The sequence below is a fragment of the Notamacropus eugenii genome, chromosome 2 (assembly GCF_028372415.1).
Source record: "Notamacropus eugenii isolate mMacEug1 chromosome 2, mMacEug1.pri_v2, whole genome shotgun sequence".
NCBI classification, from domain to species: Eukaryota; Metazoa; Chordata; class Mammalia; order Diprotodontia; family Macropodidae; genus Notamacropus; species Notamacropus eugenii.
Window position 1 is genome coordinate 322,463,957 of NC_092873.1, and position 21,035 is coordinate 322,484,991.

Consider the following 21,035-nt stretch of genomic DNA (forward strand, 5'->3'; position numbering starts at 1 on the left):
TCATCAACTGGTCAATGGTTGAACTAATTGTAACATGTGAATGTAATATAATATTGAGTCATAAGAAATAACATGAAGCATTAGGAGAAATTTGGGAAGGCTTATATGATCAGAAAACAAAATGAACAGAATAAGGAAAACAAATAAGGAACACAACAATGTTAAGGAAAACAATTCTGAAGGACTTCAGTTCTGATCAATGGAGGGATCAACTATAATTTCAGAAGACTAAGGCAAAGCATGCCTCCCATCTCCTGTAGCTGCAGACTACAACTGCAAAATACATGCATACATTTTCCAGACATGGTCAATGTCTTGATTTGTTTTGCTAAGCTTGTTTATTTATTACATGAGAGAGCTCTACTAGCAGTAACAAGAAGGAATTCAGCAGGAAATGACAGTGATGTTTCTTAAAGTACATCAACAAAACAGATTACCTTTCACAACTACAGACAGTGGAGAAATAGTCATAACTAAACAAGGGATAAAGAATCACACAACATAAAATGGGTAATTTTGATCCTATAAATGTTTTTAAAACTTTACATAAACAAAACCAATTAAATTAAAATTAGAAGAGTTAATTGGGGGAAAATCTTTGCAGAAAGTTTCTCTTATAAGGGTCTCATATATCCAAGAAAGGAATTGATTCAAATCTGTTTGTTACAAATTAACAAAAGTCATTTTCCAATGAAGAAATTGCAATCAAAAACATGAACAAGTAGTTTTCAAAGGAAGAAATGGAAGCTAATAAAATCTATATGAAAAAGTGCTCCAAAATCACTAATAATTAGAAAAAATGCAAATTAAAGCAAATATGAGGTTCCAATTCTTGCCCAACAGAGTAGCAAAGATGGCAAAAAAAGGAAAATTACAATTGCTAAAGAGGTCATAGGGAAACTGGCACACTAATGCATCATTTTGTAGACCTGTAAACTGGTCTACCAGATATTCCTTGGAACTGTGCCCAAAAAAGTTGCTAACCTGTGCATGCCCTTTAGACTAGTAATATCCTGGCTTACCCCTGGAGAAATCAAAGAAAGAAAAAAAGATTTATGAATACAAAAATGCTATAGCAATTTTTTTGGTTACAGTAAATAATTGGAAACAATGGGGGTGTCCATCAATTAGAGAAAGGCTGAGTTAGTTGTGCCTCCTAGTTTTTAACCCAGGGTTAAATTTCAGAGGTTCTCTTAACTTGGATAGGAAATTGTTTTCACTAATCTTTAACTAAAATTTAGCAAATCCTTAAATTATAAATGTAGAAAACAAACATCATTTTTAGATTAATTTATTTTTAGTTTTCAACATTCACTTTTGTAAGATTTTGAGTTCTAAATTTTTCTCCCTTCTTCCCTTCCCCCTTCCCCAAGACAACATGTAATCTAATATAGGCTATATATGTATAATCATATCAAACATATTTCCACATTTATTAGTCATAACAAACATCATCCTTAAGAAGAGGTCCAGAAACTTCACCAGACTGCCAAAGTAGTAGTCCATGACACAAAATAGGTTAAGAACTCCTGCTTTCCTAGATTAGAAGACTTTCAATCATTCTAGTTGAAAAAATAGAGCTGTGTAGACTCTATGAATTGCAAATATAAGAGACAAGAGACACTAAGAAAAGTAAACACATTTGAGCAATCTAAAAGAGCTAAATGATGAGCAAGTTTTTTCATCACAATTGGGAGAAGAGACCTTCAGAATCCCTTCAGAATCCCACCATCTGTAAGGTTAAAACAGGGAGCAAAGAAAGATTAAATCAGGATCTTACTCTAGGTTCGTATTGTTTTACTTGCTTTGAAAGAATAGAAGAAAGGAAAGAGTGGGAGAAAGAAAGGGAATAAACTTACTTTCTCATAACTGGAGTGCAGTAGAAGATTATGCAAACAAGAAGAACGGGCATCTCATGAAACTCACTCTCTTTAAAAAATACAAACACTTTAATGCATAAGTATATCATAGTAAAAGCAACAAGGAAATATCCAGGAAAGGGACAAGAAAGATGAGTTTAAGAGACAAGACAGAGTTGGAGAAGAAATAATCATACGCAAATATGATAAGCAATATCTACATAAAAACAAGAGCCAGTATTATCTATATTGGAGAAATAATAAAGACCTTTCCCGTAAGATCAAGGGTAATGCAAGGATTTCTCCACTACTACTTGATATAGTTCTAAAAAAGTTAGCTATTATACTAAGACAAAATAATGAAATTGTGGGAATATGCTTAAACAAAGAACAAAATTATTACTTTTTGTTGATATGATGGTTTACTTAGAGAATCTAATTGATTCAATTAAAAATCAACTGAAACAATAACGATTAAAGTAGCAGGATATAAAGCTCACAAAACCACCAGGCTTTCTGGTGGAATGATAGAGGAAAAGATAGAAAAACAGAAAAAGACCTTGAGGTGATATATGGTGGGGCTAGTTAAAGGCAAAAGTTAAAAATCTTTCCTTATAATAACTAGGGTTATTATTAGATAGAGATAAACAAATCAACACATTGCTCATTACTGAAAATGTATATCTTATTTTTCACCACTAGTTTATTACCTTTCTGTCAAAAGGTGGGAAGCATGTTCATTATCAGTCTTAAGGAGTCATGATTGGCCACTGAATTCATAAGTCTTTTAAAGCTCTTTTCCTTTAGATTTTTATTTTTTACAACTAACATAAAAAAAGTGCTCCCTTAACTCATGATAAGAGAAATGCAAATTGAAACAACTTGGAGGTTTTTACCTCACATCCATCAGATTGGCAAGAAACAAAAGAGGAAAATGGCATTTATTGGAGGGGCTGTGGGAGGAAAAGTATACTAATACTGTCTTGGTAGAGCTATAAATTGATCCAACCACTCTGGAAAGCAATTTGGAGTTATATTCAAAAAACATCACTGTTAATACCAGTAAGAGGCTTGTACTACCAAAACCATCAAAGACAGAGGGAAATGACTCATCTTTACAAAAATATTTTTAGCAACATTTTCTGTTGTAGGGAAGACCTGGAAACTAAGGGAATGCCCATCCACTAGGAGATGGCTGAACAAATTATGTCATATAAATATAAAGGAATAATACCGTATGGCAGATTCAGAAAAACTTGGAAAGCTATATATGAACAGAAGAGTAAACAGAAAGAAAACAATTTATATAATGAATAAATGACAAAGCATTCATTAAAAGCTTACAATGTGCCAAGCACTGTGTTAATGCCAAGGTTACAAGTAGAAACAAGCAAAATAAGTCTCTGCCTTCAAGAAGTTTGCATTCTAATGGGAGAAGACTACACATAAAGAAGAACCAGAAAGGGAAGGAAGATGGATAAGTAATTCCAGGAAAGATAAGAGAAAAGCAGTGTCTCTCTGTCTTTGTCTCTGCCTCAGTCTCTGTCTCTCTCTCTCCCCTCATCAGCTCCCATAGTTTAATTATCACCTCTATGCAGATAACTTCCACATCTACTCCCCCAAGTTTCAGTCCCTTATCACCAACTTTCTGTTGGCATTTCAAACAAAATGTCCTGGAGACGTCTCAACCTTTCATCTGCTCCAACTGAATTTATTCTCTTTCCAGATTAGCTCTTTCTTTCTCCAAACTTTCCTATTTCTGTTGAAGGTACCATCATATTTTTAGTGTTTCAGGTTCATAATCCAAGCATTATCCTAGCCTCCTAACTCTCCTTCCCTCTACATATTCAATCAACCACCAAATCTTACCATTGCACCTTCACCAATCTCTCCAACCACACAGCTACCCACTTAGTTCAGGTCCACATCTCCTCTCAATTAGATTATTCCAACAGTCTCATAATTGGTCTCTCTACATCAACTCTCTCACCATCTAGTCTACCTTACATAGGTACCAAAGTAATTTTCTTTAAGTACAGATCTAGCCACGTGACACACCTATTTAACCAACCCCTTGGCTTCCTATACCTCTGGACTTTAGAGTCTAAAGCATATACAACCTGGCTTCAATCTGCCTCTCCAGCCTCATTTGATATTACTCGCTTCCCACACTCCATTCAGCCACACTATTCCTTATAATCATGACTCTTTCATTTCGGTGTCTGTGTATCAAACATTCCCCAATGCAGTCGGCAATGCAGTCCCTCACTTCTGCCTCAGGGGATGTATTCAGATGTATTCAGATAAAATCAATGAAGTACCTCCACATCTCTCCACCTGCAAGTACCTTCCCTCCCAAGTAACCATAGCTACTTTGTGTGTGTATCTATATGTGTATTTATACACTTTATATTTATAGTGTATATGTATAATATATATGTACTTGTAATCCCTTCCATTAGTATGTAAGCTCACTGTAAGTAGGAATTATTTTATTATTCATATTTGTAGTCCCAGCATCTGTAACATTGTCTGGGACATAGTAGGTCCTTAATAAATACTTGTTGACTGATTGATTGAATCTTATTTTTTGTCTTTGTATATTGATATGTTTGCATTTGTTGAGTTCATAATAAAAAAGAAAATTTAATTTTCAAAAGCATAAATGCCCTGGGGAGTTAAAGGCCATGCTATTCCAGCCTAAATGTAAACAAGTTCAATATGCATTTACTGAACCATAAAATGTGCCAGCACTATACTTGGCACTGGGGATTCAAAGGCAAAAATGAAAAAGTCCTTGCCCTCAAAGAATTTATATTCTATAGATGACACACCATGTACACATATAAATTTATATAAAATAAATACACAGTGATTTGGATGGCGGAGTAGTAGGTAGCATTTGAGGTAAGCTAGGAAACTAGAGATTCTAGGAAGATTCCTGTCTAAAAATTAAGATGTAACAACCAGAAGGAATGAATGTTTTTGAGGAGGAGATTTTGAACTTGGTAAAAGTAATTGTTTTAATACCAAGTACTGCTTAGGGAAGCCAAGGCTAGAGGCGATATCACAGTGGGATATTTAAGCCAACTAGATAGTGACATAAGGGCACTTGGCATCTATAGAGAGGAAATTGGAAATGAAAAAGTGGACAACAGGAAGAGTGGGATACTGAAAGAAAAATTTCCTTCATTTATTATCTTGCCAAAAAGTGGCTCTGCTGCTAGTCTAAAATAGGTATCACCAGGAAGCAACTAATCTATGAGTTCTTAGTCATTTAAATAAAATTAATACTGATGCAATAAGGCCTATATTTCAATGTCAGTGCAAAACACTGGTTCCAAAAAATATTTACAAGAAGGTCATTTATTGTACAATTTGCCTCAAGGAATTACAATTTCTGTCCCAAGAAGGTTGAGCATTCTAGAAGTTGAGATAAACAACTTCACTCAAGCAGAAATAGCCAAAACAGTTTACCAAGTTTAAAAAAAGCCACAAAATTGAGAGAGAAATCCGTGCTCTCCACATCCCCCAAACATTCTCCTCTCTCTGGTGCCTGTGAGATATACTTACAGCTAGATTTTGGTTTAAGATACCTGGAAATTTAACCTGACACAATGTTTAAGGTGTCCTTAAGGCACTGTGCTAAGTCCTAAGGATACAAATATAAAACAAGTCAGTCATAGGATCATGAGGAAGGACAAAAATAAGTATTTATTAGACAAACTAGTGTCAAGAGACATTGTGAAGATAATAATTAACAGGTACTAACACTAATTGGTTCCAGAGTGAAGGAAAGGAAAGGGTCATAAATGACACAGAAATTTAAAGCTTAAGTAAGTTGGGGAAATGGTGAAGCGAAAGGGCAAGATTCTGGAGTTCAATTTGGGACATGATGACTGAGGTACAAGCAGGACATCTAGGGGGAAATAACCGGCAGACAGCTTAAGAAATGAGACTGGAGACTCACATGGACAAAAATATTTACAGCAGCTCTTTTTGTGGTGGCAAAGAATTGGAAACAGAGGGAATGCCCATCAATCAGGAAATGGTTGAACAAGTTGTGGTATATAAATATAATGGAATACTACTGTGTCATAAGAAATGCTGAGCAGGTTGACTTCAGAAAAACCTGGAAAGACTTATACGAACTGATGCTGAGTGAAGTGAGCAGAACCAGAAGATTGTACACAGTTACAGCCACATTAGGTGATGACTAATTTTGATAAACTTAGCTCTTCTCAGTAATGTAAGATTCTAAGACAAATCCAAAAGGCTCATGACGTAAAATGCTATCCACATCCAGAGAAAAAATTAGAGTCTGAAGCAGACCAAAGCATATTATTGGCTCTCTTTTGTTTCTTTTGGTTATAATTCTTCTTTAGTTTAATATGAATGTTTATGTAGAGCCTATATCAGATTGCATGCCACTTTGGGGAGGAGGGAGAGAGAGAGGGAAGAAATTTAAAACTCAAAAGCCTGTGAAACTGAATGCTGAAAACTAGAAACAATTTTTTTTAAATGTAAAAAATTAACAAAGAAAACATAAAATAAAAAAAAAGTTGTTCTGAGATTTCCACTGCCAGAAAAGAAATGAGACTGGCATTCTAGGGTACAGTCAAGGCTTGAGATACCAATTTGGGAGTTATCTTCATAGAGGTGAAAAATGATTGAGTATAAAGGATCAAGTATAGATTTCTCGATCTGGCATTAAAAGGTCTTTACAATTTGGCCTGTTCCTACTTTTTCACTCTTTTAATACATGAATTCTAATACATGAATCCTAGTTGTCATACTGAACTAACCTACTAGCTATTTATTTCCCATCTAGGTACCTGTGCATTAGATGTCCTTCATGATATGACCATTACTTTCTCTTCACCTCTATTTGTGGAAATCTCTGATTTTCTTCAAAATTTAGCTGAAAATACCTCTATATATGTGAAACCTTTCCTAATTCCCACAGCTACTAGTGCCCTCCCTCCCAAAATTATCTCATATTAATTTCATATACAGAAAATAAACTCCTTGAAGACAGAGACCATTTCATTTCTGTCATTGTATTCCCAGTGTTTAGCACACTGCCTAGCATGAAATATGTGCTTAATAAATAAATGTTTTTTGAATGATTTCTTGATTCACAGATTCAAGATACTTCACCACCATTTTTCTCTTCTGTACGCTTCAGTTTATCAATATCCTTCGTAAACTGTGAAATCCAGAACTGAATATATTATTTCAGATGTGGTATGACAAGGGCAAGAGAACAGTGGAAATATCAGTTCCTTATTTTTGGAAGTCATGCCTTCATTAATGCAGACCAATATCACAGCCAGTCAAGATCTTTTTGGATCCCAATTCTGTTATCCCATGTTAGCTAAACTTCCCATCTGTGCGTCATCTGTGAATCTGATGAGAATGAACTGCACGGCATAGGGCCACTCTCTAGTGGAGATGTTCTGCCAAAGTGACAATGAATCATTAGCAAATACTTTTTGAGTCTATCTCTTCTACCAGTTTTGAATCGATTTATATTATCTTCCAGTCTATATGTCTCTATCTTCTCCACAAGAATAATATAAGATACTTTATAAAATGCTTTGCTAAACTCTAGGTTAACCTGTATCTACAGCATTCTTACATTCTACTAATTTTGTAACCCTGTCAAACTGCAAGTTATCATCCACCCATTCTATCAGAGGAAGAGTTCACATGCTTGAAGTAGATACCTCCCATAACTCACCAATGGGTTTGAGAACCATTGGTTACCCTGAATCTGGTTTGGCCCATCTGCCAAAATAGTTTACTGGGGTGTAGCTACTGCCCATGCTGCAGCTTCTTGGAGGCACAGGTGAGAGTTAGGTGGAACAGGTAGACACCAAAGGTGGAGAGACCCCCCGAAAAGGGTTCAGCAGCCATCACACCAATGGTACTAGTCCTCCCCCTACACACGCAATTTCATGATGGCATGTTTGCCCAGGTTCTGGATAATGGACAATGCTCTCGTGCCTTTCCAGTCACCAATGGAGTGAAAGAGGGCTGTGTGCAACGCTCCCATGCTTTTGAGCATGATGTTTTCAGTCATGTTGACAAATGCTTTCAACGAAGATGAACATAGCATCAAGGTCAACTACCATAATGATAGTAAGTTCTTCAATTTGAAAATTGACCAAAGTGGAGAGAGTGTTGGTGCATGATTTTCTGTTTGCAGACGATTGTGCACTCCATGCAGCCTCTGAAGCTGAGATGCAACAAAGTATGAGATGCAACAAAGTATGGATCAATTCTCTGCTGCCTGTGCTAATTTTGGCCTAATAATAAATAAAACATAGGTGCTCCATCAGTCACCACCACACATCCATACATGGAACCACTGGTTACAAGAAATGGAGAAGTTTTGAATGCTGTGGATAAGTTCACTTACCTTGGTAGTGTACTTTCCAGGGACGTACACATTGACAATGAGGTTGATGCATGCATTGCCAGAGCTGGCTCAGTGTTTGGGAGACTCCAAAAAAAAGTTTGGGAGAGAAGAGATATTACACTGACTACCAAACTGCAGGTCTACAGAGCCATTGTGCTGACCTCATTGTTATATGCTTGTGAAACATGGACAGTCTACCAGCGCCATGCCAAGAAACTGAATCACTTCCACTTGAACTGTCTTAGGAAGATTCTGAGGATCATCAGGCAGGATAAGGTACCAGATACGGAAGTCCTTGCTCGAGCTGAACTGCCAAATAAGTATCTATACTATGCTTCAGAGAGCGCAACTCCATGGGCTGGCCACGTTGTTCAAATGCAAAATGTACGCATGCCAAAAAGATTATTTTATGGAGAAGTTGCATGGGGCAGGCGATCACATGGTGGCCAGAAAAAGCAACACAAGGATACTCTGAAGGTCTCTCTCAAGAACTTTGGATTTGACAGTGCAACATGGGAGAAAGGACAGAGAGAAAATAAGAGAAAGGGAGGCAGAAAACTGAAAAGGCCATTAAATTTGGCCTTATAAGGAAATAAGGTTGAAAAAGTACACTACAACCAGATAGCGGAAGGCCTTAAATGCCAGAGTAAGGAGTCTGTATTTTATCTTATAAGCAATGCCAATTTCCAAAAAAGGCAGGAAAAGTAGACCTAAGAGTATCAAAAATTGTTTTTCTATTCTAAATCCTTCTAGTAAAAAGAAAAAAACTAAGAAAGCCAAGTATACTAATATTGTGGCCTATACCTTAAAAAAGGGTAAGCCTGACACAGGAGGACAAATCACTCAATCTTCTAATAGTACAATGTTCCAGATTCTGGTCACAGTAGTTCAGCCAACAGAAACCAATTCATTGCTTCCAACCTCAGAAGCCCAAGCTATATAGAAGCAGCTAACAAATCACTCCAAGTATAATCAAACATGAGCAGTTTCATTCACACACACAAAGATTTCTTCCCTACCATAGAACATCTGCTGCCACTGAACACCTGTCCTGAAGCCACAGGGGACCCCTGACTGCCTATGGTTAAGGTCTAGGCTACCTACAATAGTATCCCTTGTAGGTAACTAATACCCATGTTTGGTTGTACTTAAGGATGATGAGGAAGTGTTTCCAAACCCCTTTCCTGTTCAGTGTTGAGTAAAAAAGACTAATCTGCAGATAACCCTATCTTGACTGATATCTTTCTCCCAACTTTCCTTTATTCAATTATCTCAGTTAAGAGAAATAAAAGAATTTATTTTCTGCACTGATTATGTTTGCAATTCAGCCAGTAGAAAATGTAACCCAAGGATAGTCAGGACTACTAGTGGTAAGAACTTTTTATAGAATTTGGAGAAGCATGTTCAACTTCTACCATATTTAAAATAACTAAGGGTTAAGGAACAACCCACAGTGAATAACCTTGGATTGTTCATACTGAAGAATGATTCCCATGGCTTCCCTACTACAGTAATTCTCAAAATGTGGTTTGAAAAGACCCTGTTGGGGACTCACAAGGTCAAAATTATTTTCATAGTAATATTAAGATGGTTTAATTTCTAATATGGTAAACTACCGATAGATGTAACACAAAGGAGGGGGGTCCTCAATAATTTCTAAGGGCATAAAGGAAGTTCAGAGACCAAAAAGTTTGAGAACCACTGCCCCACTGTAAGAGGACAACACAATTACAGGGTAACTGCTTCCCTGTACTAACTCTCAACTGGTTCATACCCTAACTCCATGGAAAACTTAAAAATATTCTAGCTGGAGGTGAATCCACCCTTTGTGCAGCCTTGAAAGCTAATATAAAAATCATATTGATGATCACCCTGAAAAATAACAAAAAATCCTCCCTAGGAAAAATATTCTGTTTAAATGGCATAATTTAACATTTGAGAAGCCAAGTCTTCTCTTAACATAATGAAAAATCTAGGTATTAATGACCAAACACGAAACCAGATTACTAAGCTTGACAGTACTGTATAGTTTATAGCTAGTAAAATAAACCAAACATATATAAATTAGCAGGAACTTAAGACAACTGGCTATGTTTCCAGTCATACAAATAAAAATAAGGGAAGTATCATCAGCAATATATTTTAATATTATTTAAATAAATGTGTATAATATACACGTATACATAAACAAAGAGATACTCAAAATTCCAACTGACTACTATTTGGAACCATGTCTTTTTCTTTCCTTATGCTATACAACAGAAACAAGTGAAGACAAGATTCAAACCACATTAGATTTCTTAGCCTTTGAGAAGCTGGGACAAAGGAACTGCTTCAAACAGAGCAGATAATTGGAAAAAGTAGTAATATTAAAGTTCAATACCAGAAATGTTCAGCAAAAAAATATAAAATAAAATAAAACAACTATCACAATCTGGGATAGGGAATGTTTTCCTATATTCTTTTCCTTTACACTTGAGAAAAATACAGGAAATCTTACCAGTTTTCTTCCCATATGTCAAATGAATTCATACCCATTAAGCTGAAGTACATCAAAAAAGTCCTACCCAATACAATGACTTCATGTTCAAGATCAAGCCTCTTATGATTTCTCCAAGGAATCATAAGAGGTAGCTACAGCTAAAGATTAATAAATAATGCTAAATATTAATCACATTGCAAGAATTATGAATTACTAAAAGTCTACTTTTCACCCTAATTCCCTTAACCTGAATGACAAATACAAGTAATAAAAAAAGTGTATGAGGCAATCCAAATCTGGAAAATCCCAACAAATCACTGCACTCAAAGACAAAGAGATTAACAAAGATTTATAGGTCTTTGGCCTCAAGGCCACATATGGCCCTCCAGGTCCTCAAGTGCAGCCCTTTGACTGAACCCAAAATTCATAGAATAAATCCCCTTAATAAAAGGATTTGTTCTGCAAAACGTAGACTCAGTCAAAAGGTTGGACCCAAAGACCTAGAAGACCACATGTGGCCTCAGGGTCGAAGGTTTCCCATCCCCGATACAAGGTAGACTAAGAAAGCTTAAATTTTATGTTTTCCCATACATCTGTATTGTTAAATCATCCATAACCCACTGAGATTAGTGAATTCTTACCAATTTATAGATGAACATTAATTGTCACAAGAACTTGTTGTAGAGGTGGAAGGTCTGATGGTCCCTGAATTTCTATATATAACTTAGCATAGCAAGCCATACTGCTTTGCCTGAAAAACAGAAACATAAAGCAAAGTGCTGGAAAGATTATCTCCTTTAATTTATGTAGGAGCAAATAAATGAACTGTTAACAAAGAAAACCCTCCAAAGTGGCTTTTAAAAGCAAAGGTCATTTAAGAACTATGTTTATTCATGTCCCGAGGTTGGTATCTAGGTTCTGTCCTGAAGTTGGTATCTAGTTTCTGCATCTAGGTAATTCACCTAAAGGTACTTAACAACCAATACAAGCCATAGACAGTCACAAATTCACCTTAGAATTAATAGTAAAAAATACTTCAAAAGCTTTCAACAAAGATCTCAATTATTAATGAACTGAATTTCAACATCAGTATGAGAGAGGACTTACAAAAACTATTCTATACAGTGGACAAAAAAAAGGCATAGGTAAAATAATTCCACATAGGTCACACCTTTAATCTGTGAGTCAGGTGGGAAAAAGGGTCGGATTCTGACTTTCTTCTTCCTCCTACATGATAACATACCCTGTTACATTCAATTTTCCAATGTCTCTTAATTCTAAGTTAGATTATTAAAAGCCTTCAAGTACAAAAGAAATTCAATCTACAGGATCAGATCATGAAAGCCCTGGCATCTAGCCCTGCTTCTCAGATGAACTTGAGGAAGGCAGTAAACATTTATCCATTAAAGGCAAACCCTTCTCTTCTTCACTAGTTTTCTAATTGCAACTCAAATCTGAATCAAATTAGTATCAGGCTAACACATGATGACAACATCTGAAAGTCTCCAGATTTATCTGGGTTCTGGAAGGGCTCCAAAATTATTTTAGGAATTTTAAATTGCTCATAAGGAGGAAAAAAACAGAAAATAACAAGAAAAAGGAGACGACTCAAATGAAGTAAAATTTCTTAAGCGGAGAGCCAAAAAAATTATATCATAGCAGAAAGCTCACCCAGTTCTAACATGAACAGGCCAACTAATGGTGAGAACAAACAACACTGAGAGGGCACAAAAAGAACAATAAAAGCAAAATTATGAAGTGAAAATAATACTTTGTAAATTCTTAAATATGTAACATAGGCTTATACAGAATATATACAGACGTGTTTTCTGCCTTTTTCCATCTGACTACATGAGGGAAAAGGGATGCTTCTAGCCAGGTATGATCTATCAATAGGAGTCCACTAATTGAATACTGAGATTTAAGAGCTGATGGCTTATGGATCTGTCAAAAGAAAAAAATTGACTTTCAGCCTCTTAGCTGAGGCTTGCCAGGTGGCAAAATATGATTCAAGAGAATAACAGAGAACTCATCCTTAAAGGAATATGTCCCCAGGACCCCGTGAATGCAAAAGATCTGAAGGTCCCATTGGAGGTTCCATCAGAACTAAATGGTGGAGGTACTAGCATCCAATGGGAGAAGCAATGACTGGAAATAGATAAGCACTGGAAAGACCACAGGAAAGAAAATCAAGCTTGCTCTATAGATCCAGCAGTGCCCAATTCCAAAGTAAAATGTAAAATGTCTAATTAGCACCATTGCACTACTGCTATATGTTCTGATGAGACAAAATATTAGTCCACTCAAACAACTGTAACAGTAGCTATAAATTATATTACTGAATCAATATAAAGTCTATTAATTCTATTAACGCTCCTTGTGATTCTTCCATAGCATTTTTTTCTCTCTGCATAGGAATAAAATATGTGCAACACGTCATTCAAAACATACATTGGGCATCTCTTTTCTTACTTTCTCCTTCTGGGGAATCCAATACACTTTTGAGCCATAACTAGGACTATAATTAGCAATTTCCACTGAGAAGCTGGGGAAAGGGGGATGATTGAACCACAGAGTGTGAGAAAAGGAAGCCTGCTATCCCCCTAATTGGAGAAAGGCTTCCCCTAGCAACCAACACATGGCTGGATAAAGAAGGGGGAGGGGCAGGTACCCCAGCCCTCGTATTCCCAGCAGCAGTAGTGCCACAAGGCTAGACAGAAATGCCTCCAACTCAGTGCATACGTTCCTATTCCTATATTCTCTATTAGTGCAGCCAAGGAAAAAGATACAGTAACTTCTTCCCTACTCGGGAAAGCCTGGAGGAAGGCTGCCTCCTTCCAAAACTAGCTTCACCCTAAGACCCAAAGAGAACCTCCTATCCCCAAACTGGCCTCCCACCCAAATTCCCTATCCTCCTCCTCCTCCCAGCACCACCTCCCCAGGGACGGCTGGCAGCAATAAGTAAGGGTCTCACACAACTCCCCACACACGGCGCTGCTCTTTTTCTGATTTCTTCCTTCCCAGAGTCCTATTCAACAGTCCAGAGACAGGGGCTCCAAACATGCCTCTGCCCGAAGTAGACTGAGTTCAAATCCAGACATTTAGAGCAGTAAGTCACTTCACCTCTCCTGTCCTCAATTCCTTCATCTGTAAAAGTAGCTTCTACCTCCAAAGGTTGTTATGAGGGTCAACTGTTCGTGAAGCGCGGCGCACACAGTAGGGACTTCAGTGCTTTCCCTTTCTTCTCCTCCTCCACCCCTGAGGCGGCCAAGGCTCCCCGGTGGCGGGCCAGTCTAGGAAGCAGCCCACCTCCCGTGCCCCACCACCTCCCGACCTGGCCCGGCGGCCTCCCATCTCCCCACTTTGGGGCGCTTTCCGTCCGTCCTCGGCCCACCCGGGGCAGCCAGAACCCAGACTCACCCAGGGCCCGGACACGCACGGAGCCGGACTCGTCTCCCTCGGCTCTCGGGTCCCGCCAGCGCAGCCGCCTCCTCCCCGAAGGACGAGGCGGGGCCGGGAGCCAGTCCGGCAGAAGCGAGTCGAGGCCCGGCCCCCCGGCCCGCCCCCTACTCGGCTGCGGTCGTTTCCAGCCGGACTCTGGACCGCCCGCCCGCAGGGCCTGCCTCCCGCGGCTGCGGCCGGCCCAACTCCCGCCCTCCCAGCTCCGGATCCGGCTCCGGATCCGGCTCCGGCTCCGGCTCCGGGAAAGGGAGAAGCGCCAGCCAGGCTGCCCCGCCCCCCCACCCGGCCTCCCACTTCCGGTCCTGTCACACTTCCTTAGCAACCGCCCTGGCAACTGAGGCGGCGGGACGGGGGACAAGGGAGAAGGCGGCCGAAGGGACCCTCGGTCCCTCGGACCCATCCCCCGCGCTTTGCTCTTCCTCCTCTTCCGGTCGCGTCTCTCCCCTTCTACCCCGGCCTTCCTAGCCCGGGGACCTCATCCCGGGTTCCTGGGACTCGGTACTTGGAGTGCTCCAGTGAGTTTGCTTCGGGGCACGATGAGGGAATGAGGAGAGGGGCGCTGACTCCCCTAGAACCCAGCACCCACCTCCACCAGATCGTAGCACTCACATTCCCCGCCTTTTCCCCGACACTTAAAAAATGAAAGAATGATTGGAGGTGGAGTGTCAATTTCCTCCCCCCACCCCCATTCACCTTAAACATGGTTGAAAACAGAATGCCACCTATTCAACTAGTCCCTTAAGAAAAAGGTTGGAAGGAGGAAGGTGACCCATTCCACGGGCGCAAAGTTGCTAGGCACGGGCAACTTGCCGATCCGATCGTGAGAGCGCAGATTCCACCTTTGTTAACCCGCCTTTTTGGTGACAAGAGTTGATAGTCAATAAGCCTTAAGAGCCTAGTGTGTGCCGGATGTGCTCGGGAAAAAGGAAAGAAGTTTATATATGATCTTGAAAGTCAGAGGGAGCTATTTGAATTTATTGAGCAAGGGGGTAAGGGTATTAAATGATCAGACCTATAATTTAGTAAGTCTGGCTAAGTGAAGGATGAATTTGTGTGGCAAAACAGGGAGACCAGTTAGATGGATGTAGTAGTAGTCCAGGCAATAAGTGACAAGGACCTATGGACCTATAAGAGAGATGTTGTTAAGGTAGAAACTACAAGATTTGGCAATAGATTGGATATGAATAAGAGTGAAGAATTGAGATTGTGAGCCTAGGTGCTTGGGAGTATGATGGTACCCTTGGCAATAATAGGGAAGTTCAGAAGAGGGGAAAGTTGGAGGGAAAGATAGTAAGCTGTATTTTGGACATGTTGAGTTTGAGATGCCTAGAGAACATCCAGGGAAATAAGAAAAAAGCCGAAGACAGAGTCTTGAGTGAGACTCCTGTAGTTATCGAGCTTAACACAGATGAAGAACTAACAAAAGAGATTCAAAAATGGGTCCACAGGGCAAGGTAGATTGTTCCTAATCCCAAGCTCCCATCTATACCAGATGATATCCAGAAAGTTGTGAGGCTACCAACTCAACCAGGTCAGTACTGGTCAGATCTGGCTAGGATACTATCCCATTTTTCCCTGTCTGCCACCTGTTCACCAATCACAATCAACAGATGGTGCTAAAAATAGATAGGCAGTATTCACTGATAACTAGAGAATGTCAAGGTCTCAGCCTAGAAGTGTATCCCAACGTAACTTTAATATAAGCAATAAATAGGACTTTCCAAAGTAGCTTTCATGGTGCCTTGACAGGAGTGTCTTATCACACATTTCGTTCCCTTTTGTCTCTTCCGATATAAGAGCTTGTGCATAAAGACAGTAACACTTATTTTCTTGAGCAGCAGTGGCATGGAAGGCTGAGTCTGGAGTCCAGATGACTGAAGTTTAAATCCATCTCAGAACCTTAATAGCTGTGTGTCCCTGGGCAAAGTTCCACTTGCTCCAGTTTCCTCGCCCGTAAAATGAGGGTAATAATATCTACTTCAAATAGTTGTTGTCTCAAATGAGATAACATTTATAAAAATCACTCAGCACAACGCCTGGCAGTAGGACAATAAAATGTAATGTAATATAATTTACATAAATAAATACTTATTTGGTAAACAGAGAAGCCCAGTCAGTACATTTCCCAAATACCATCAAATGTAACCTTTCCCCTAGCAGACCCCTACAGATCAACAAGTTTTGAGTGCTGTGAATCTAGGATCAAGATGAGTTTTTCAAAAGCTTATGGTATTACAGAAATGCTTCTCACAGGCTTCGGTCATGAGCTGTAGCTATCGATAAGTAAGTCCCCAAAGGCAAGGGTTACTGTATATCCACGGGCTCTAGAGATAGTGAAGAACAGACACGATTTCTCTTTCCAGCTGTTTCTGGCTTTGAGGTACGGAGCAAGGAGGTAAGGGTACTGGAGAGCAGACTATTCCATTTCAGGTAAAGGCAAAGGGGTGGACATAAGATCTGCTGAGTTTGGTTCCTTCCAAAGAATACTTAGCCAGCGGATGTTGATTGCGTCTCTTAGCAACGGAAGATGGCTGAGCCTGGGGAAGAAGGTCCAGGGTGAGGGGAGCTACCGGGATACTGATGGAAAATGGGGGAAGGGGCTAGCTGGGTGGAGGGATACCACCGAGAATGAGAGCAGAAAGTTCAGAGAGGGAGCCGCATCTTCCTTCTTCAGCTTTTCTTTCTTTCTTCCAGGGTATGGGCTTCACCCCTTTTGTTCCTTTCCTGTCCCTGAGGCTTCCCTTCTGTCTTCTAGCCTTTTCTTTCAGCTCCCTGTCTCTTTAACTAACTCCCTCTTACTTGCGTTTCTGTTTCTCTTGCTTCACCCCCTTAATCAATATAAGGTAAAAAGTTCCAACAGAATTTGAAATGCAGGCAGTCCTTATTTATATTAAAGCAAATAGGAAAATGATTTATTTCATGTCAGTTCAAGACATATATTTAACTCCTGTCTCCAACACTGGTTTATCTGAGAATATATTCACTAGTAAGAAGAAGGAAAAGGGAATTCTCATCTAACCTTCCTCTTGCCTGGACACTTCCCATTCCTCTCTCCCTCGTTTCCACTTCTCTCTTTTCTTCTACTATCTTTTCCCTTCCTCTTTTCTTCTCCCTTTTTTGCTCTCACTCTTTTCACCTCCATTTACCTCCCCTTTTCCCCATTCCTTCCCTTTTCTCTAAGGAAAAGGCCTTAGAGAACATTTAGTCCAACCTTTTCATTTTAAGGATGAAGAAACTAAATGCTCTTAAAAGTGGAACTGTAGTGAATCGTCTTAAAAATTATAGATTACATAAATGCATACTGGGCATAGAGAAATTCTTTCCCCCTTCTTCTTAGGCCCTACAATGCCTGAAACATCGTAGAAAAATATGACAATTCTAGCCTAGAGGTATGCCTATTCTAGCCCTTAAGGGTAGGAGAGAGATACCATTGGACTTTTTATAATGTTGCACAAGTATCTGCTGACCTAGAAAGGATGTGTGTGTGTGTGTGTGTGAGTGTGATCCCTAAATGCATAAAAAAATAGTTTAAAGAGTCTTGTCTTTTTGGTTTACTTTTGTCTGGCTTTTGTATTTTCTCAATTTTATCACACAAACAAGCATATTTAAGATGATATTTCTGGCCCTACTTTATCCAGAGACATTGCTCTTTTACTTTTCAAATCACTTATTTAAATCTGTTTGTTTAATTGCTTAACTGATACTAGGTCTGAAGCAGAAAGTGAACCAATTTCTCAAGATGTGGAAGAACAGCAAACAGAAGAGGATGGGGTAAAGTTACAGATATTTATGATTCATATAAGAAATTCAAGATAGTAAGAACTTGCTCAAGGATTTTATACATTCCTCTTGCTTTATCCATAGAATACAGATATTAATGTCTTATTCATTAGTATGCTAGGTGCCTAGTTAAGCATATATGAGAAATTCTGCCACTAGCTTTCCTAAATTATTTGAAACCAAGTCCTTTTTTTTTTTTCAAAAGAAAGAAATATAGTTACTAGAATAAACAGGTCATAAAAGGCAGCCTAGTGAATAAAAAACTGGCCTATGTGTCGAGATCCTAGGCCTTAAGTCCCAACTCTCACACTCACTTGCTGTGTAATATTGAGGAAGTCACTTAACATCAGTGTAGATCTAGAAATTATCTATCTGCTTTAGTAAGCAGGGGTTTCCTCAGCTGGAGTTTCATACCCCAAGAAAATTACAGATCTGGTTTAAAAAAAAAAAAACAGCTAGCAAATAAGCTTAAAATAGAGTTGTTTTGCTAATCCTATCATTCTTTCAATATAATTCTTTCATGAGTTAGCATAATTACTGTATTTCCTCATCATTCTGATCTGCCCCATTTTTGCTTCTGTTTATACAGCCAGTGGTCAGTGAGGACCTTGAAGAAAAAAAGCCATCCCAAAAGGAGGCCAGTGAGCCATATCCACTGGAAGAAGAATACAGCTCAACAGAGCCAAGAGAGGAACCCAGCTCAACAGAACCAATGGAGGAGCCCAGCTCAACGGAACCGATGGAGGAGCCCAGTTCAATGGAACCGATGGAGGAGCCCAGTTCAATGGAACCGATGGAGGAGCCCAGTTCAATGGAACCGATGGAGGAGCCCAGTTCAGCAGAATCAAGGGAAGAACAAAGCTCAGTAGAACTCAGAGAGGAATTCAGTTCAGCAGAACCAATGGAGGAGCCCAGTTCAGCAGAATTAAGAGGAGAGCAAAGCTCAACAGAACCAGGAGAGGAGCCCAGCTCAGCAGAACCAAGAGAGGAACCCAGCTCAGCAGAACTATTGGAGGAGCAAAGCTCAATAGAACCAGGAGATGAGCCCAGCTCAACAGAACCAAGAGAGGAGCCCAGCTCAACAGAACCAGGAGAGGAGCCCAGCTCAACAGAACTATTGGAGGAGCAAAGCTCAATAGACCCAGGAGATGAGCCCAGCTCAACAGAACCAAGAAAGGAGCCCAGCTCAACAGAACCAGGAGAGGAGCCCAGCTCAATAGAGCCAAGAGAGGAGCCCAGCTCAGCAGAACCAGGAGAGGAGCCCAACTCAATAGAACCAAGAGACGAAACCAGCTCTGCAGATACAAGAGAAGGGCCCAGTTCAACAGAACCAAGAGAAGAGACAGTCAGTTCCACAGAGCCACCTCAAATTCCAGATATTTCTGAAGCTACTACATCTTCATTTCAATTAGTGAGTGAGCCATTTGTTCCCACATTGGGTGCATCAAGGTGTTCAAGACATAATGTTGCAAAGTATTAAATATATTTTCTGTTAGAAATTATATATGAGGCCTAGGAATAAAAATCTGATATTTAAGGTTTTCAGCTCTTAGATCACACTTTCTATTTCTATTCTATTCTATTCTAAAACCAGGTAGCTTGTTATCAAAGACAGGGGATAAAGACAAGTTTGTATTTTATATATGCGATTGACAAAGGTAAAGTAGGCTTGATAGTGCATATCTATGACCTCTTTTCCTGAAGTTTGTGGATTACTTGAATTTAGGAGGCTTGAACTGCTAATTGGGTATCTACACTAAGTCTGACACCCAGGAGTCATACAAATTCTGTAAAAGAACTGTAAAGAAAAGTTATTTTCTTCACTTACTCAGTTCTCAATGCTAGAAACATAGAAAGTAGAAACAGAAAGGCAGAGCCTAATTAACACACTGTTCTACTTGACAATTTTGATCTCTTATTTTAAAGGAGACCTTTGTAATAAAATCTGAATTTCCCAAATTGCCAACTTTTACCTTGATATTTGAGTCTGAAGCCATCGCATTTTCTAGGATTTTTTAAGAATTCTATATAAGCTAGTAATACTTTATAGACAAGTTTTCTGAGAACAGTCTCTTTCCTCAGGTTTACAATTTGACAAGGGAGATAAAAGAAATATGTAATAAGTGCAAAAGTATTTTTTCTTATGTGTACAATTAAATAATAAATGCAAGGGTAGCTTTATTTTAAGGATAAATAAGGGTCTGGGGATTTGGAGGAAGGTAGTCTGGATAGTGGTTGATGTCAATCAAGGAAAATTTCTTAGAATAATCTTCTTTTTTAGTAGAATTTACCAAAAGTAAAGACAGATAAATGGCTAGTAAGAGAGATTCTGAAATACATAGCAGAAAATAAAAGTACAGAGAGGACCCAAAAAGCAATTTTGTTATTCCTTTGTTAAATTTAATATAAATACATTTCTTTTAAAAAATAAATTCTATATAAGAGACTAGAGAATTCCTAGTTTTTTATATATAATACTCTTTCTAGCTTATCTTTGTATACTGAAATGTTTTTGATGTGCTTTTTGATGATTAAGTTCAAACATTTTTTAAAATTAAATTAGAATAATAAAGGAAAAATATTCTTCCTAAGTGGCCAAAAAGTGGCTTTGAAGTAAATATCTGATCATCTGAAAGCTAAAACAGTAGGAGAGTGGTGCTGCTGAATGGATGTGGCAGAGGGAACAATAAGAGCTCACATTTCTAAAAGGTTTAGGATTTATAAAGCACTTTTCTCTTTTTTGAGGGAGGGAATGTAAGTATCATATCAATAGTTTGATATGTCAGTCAAGGACCTGTGATTTTTATCAATGTGAGAACTCCTTCCACATAACTTGGAAAATTGCATGAGGTTCTGAGAGTTAAGTGACTTATAGAGCTAGTAGAGGCAGGGTTGGATATTCCTGACTCTAAGTTTAGCATTCTTCTTACTGTAGCTTGATGTCTCTTTTGTATAAGCATTATTTTTAATTTTACAAAAGAGGAAGCTGAGACTTAGTGAGATGACATGACTTACCCATAATCATACA

The 21,035-nt window shown here is 38.8% G+C and overlaps 2 protein-coding genes across 5 annotated transcripts in view; one reads left to right on the top strand and one right to left on the bottom strand.

Annotated features, from left to right (window-relative positions):
- The window catches only part of TBC1D16 (TBC1 domain family member 16), a 130,033-nt gene extending 115,513 nt beyond the window's left edge, over window positions 1-14,520 (bottom strand). For 2 of the 4 annotated variants that reach the window (XM_072645223.1, XM_072645220.1), the window contains exons 1-2: window positions 14,186-14,520; window positions 11,407-11,516 (exon numbers count right to left, since the gene is read on the bottom strand). The gene's annotated coding sequence lies outside the window, so the exon portion shown is untranslated. The remainder of the gene's footprint in view (window positions 1-11,406; window positions 11,517-14,185) is intronic. The other 2 variants (XM_072645221.1, XM_072645222.1) reach the window with 2 other exon arrangements.
- A 2,195-nt stretch (window positions 14,521-16,715) lies between these two features.
- The window catches only part of CCDC40 (coiled-coil domain 40 molecular ruler complex subunit), a 102,969-nt gene continuing 98,649 nt past the window's right edge, over window positions 16,716-21,035 (top strand). The window contains exons 1-3 of the mRNA XM_072645227.1: window positions 16,716-16,783; window positions 17,935-17,998; window positions 18,597-19,418. Of these exons, the coding sequence (XP_072501328.1) occupies window positions 16,755-16,783; window positions 17,935-17,998; window positions 18,597-19,418 (915 nt within the window). The 5' untranslated portion in view covers window positions 16,716-16,754. The remainder of the gene's footprint in view (window positions 16,784-17,934; window positions 17,999-18,596; window positions 19,419-21,035) is intronic.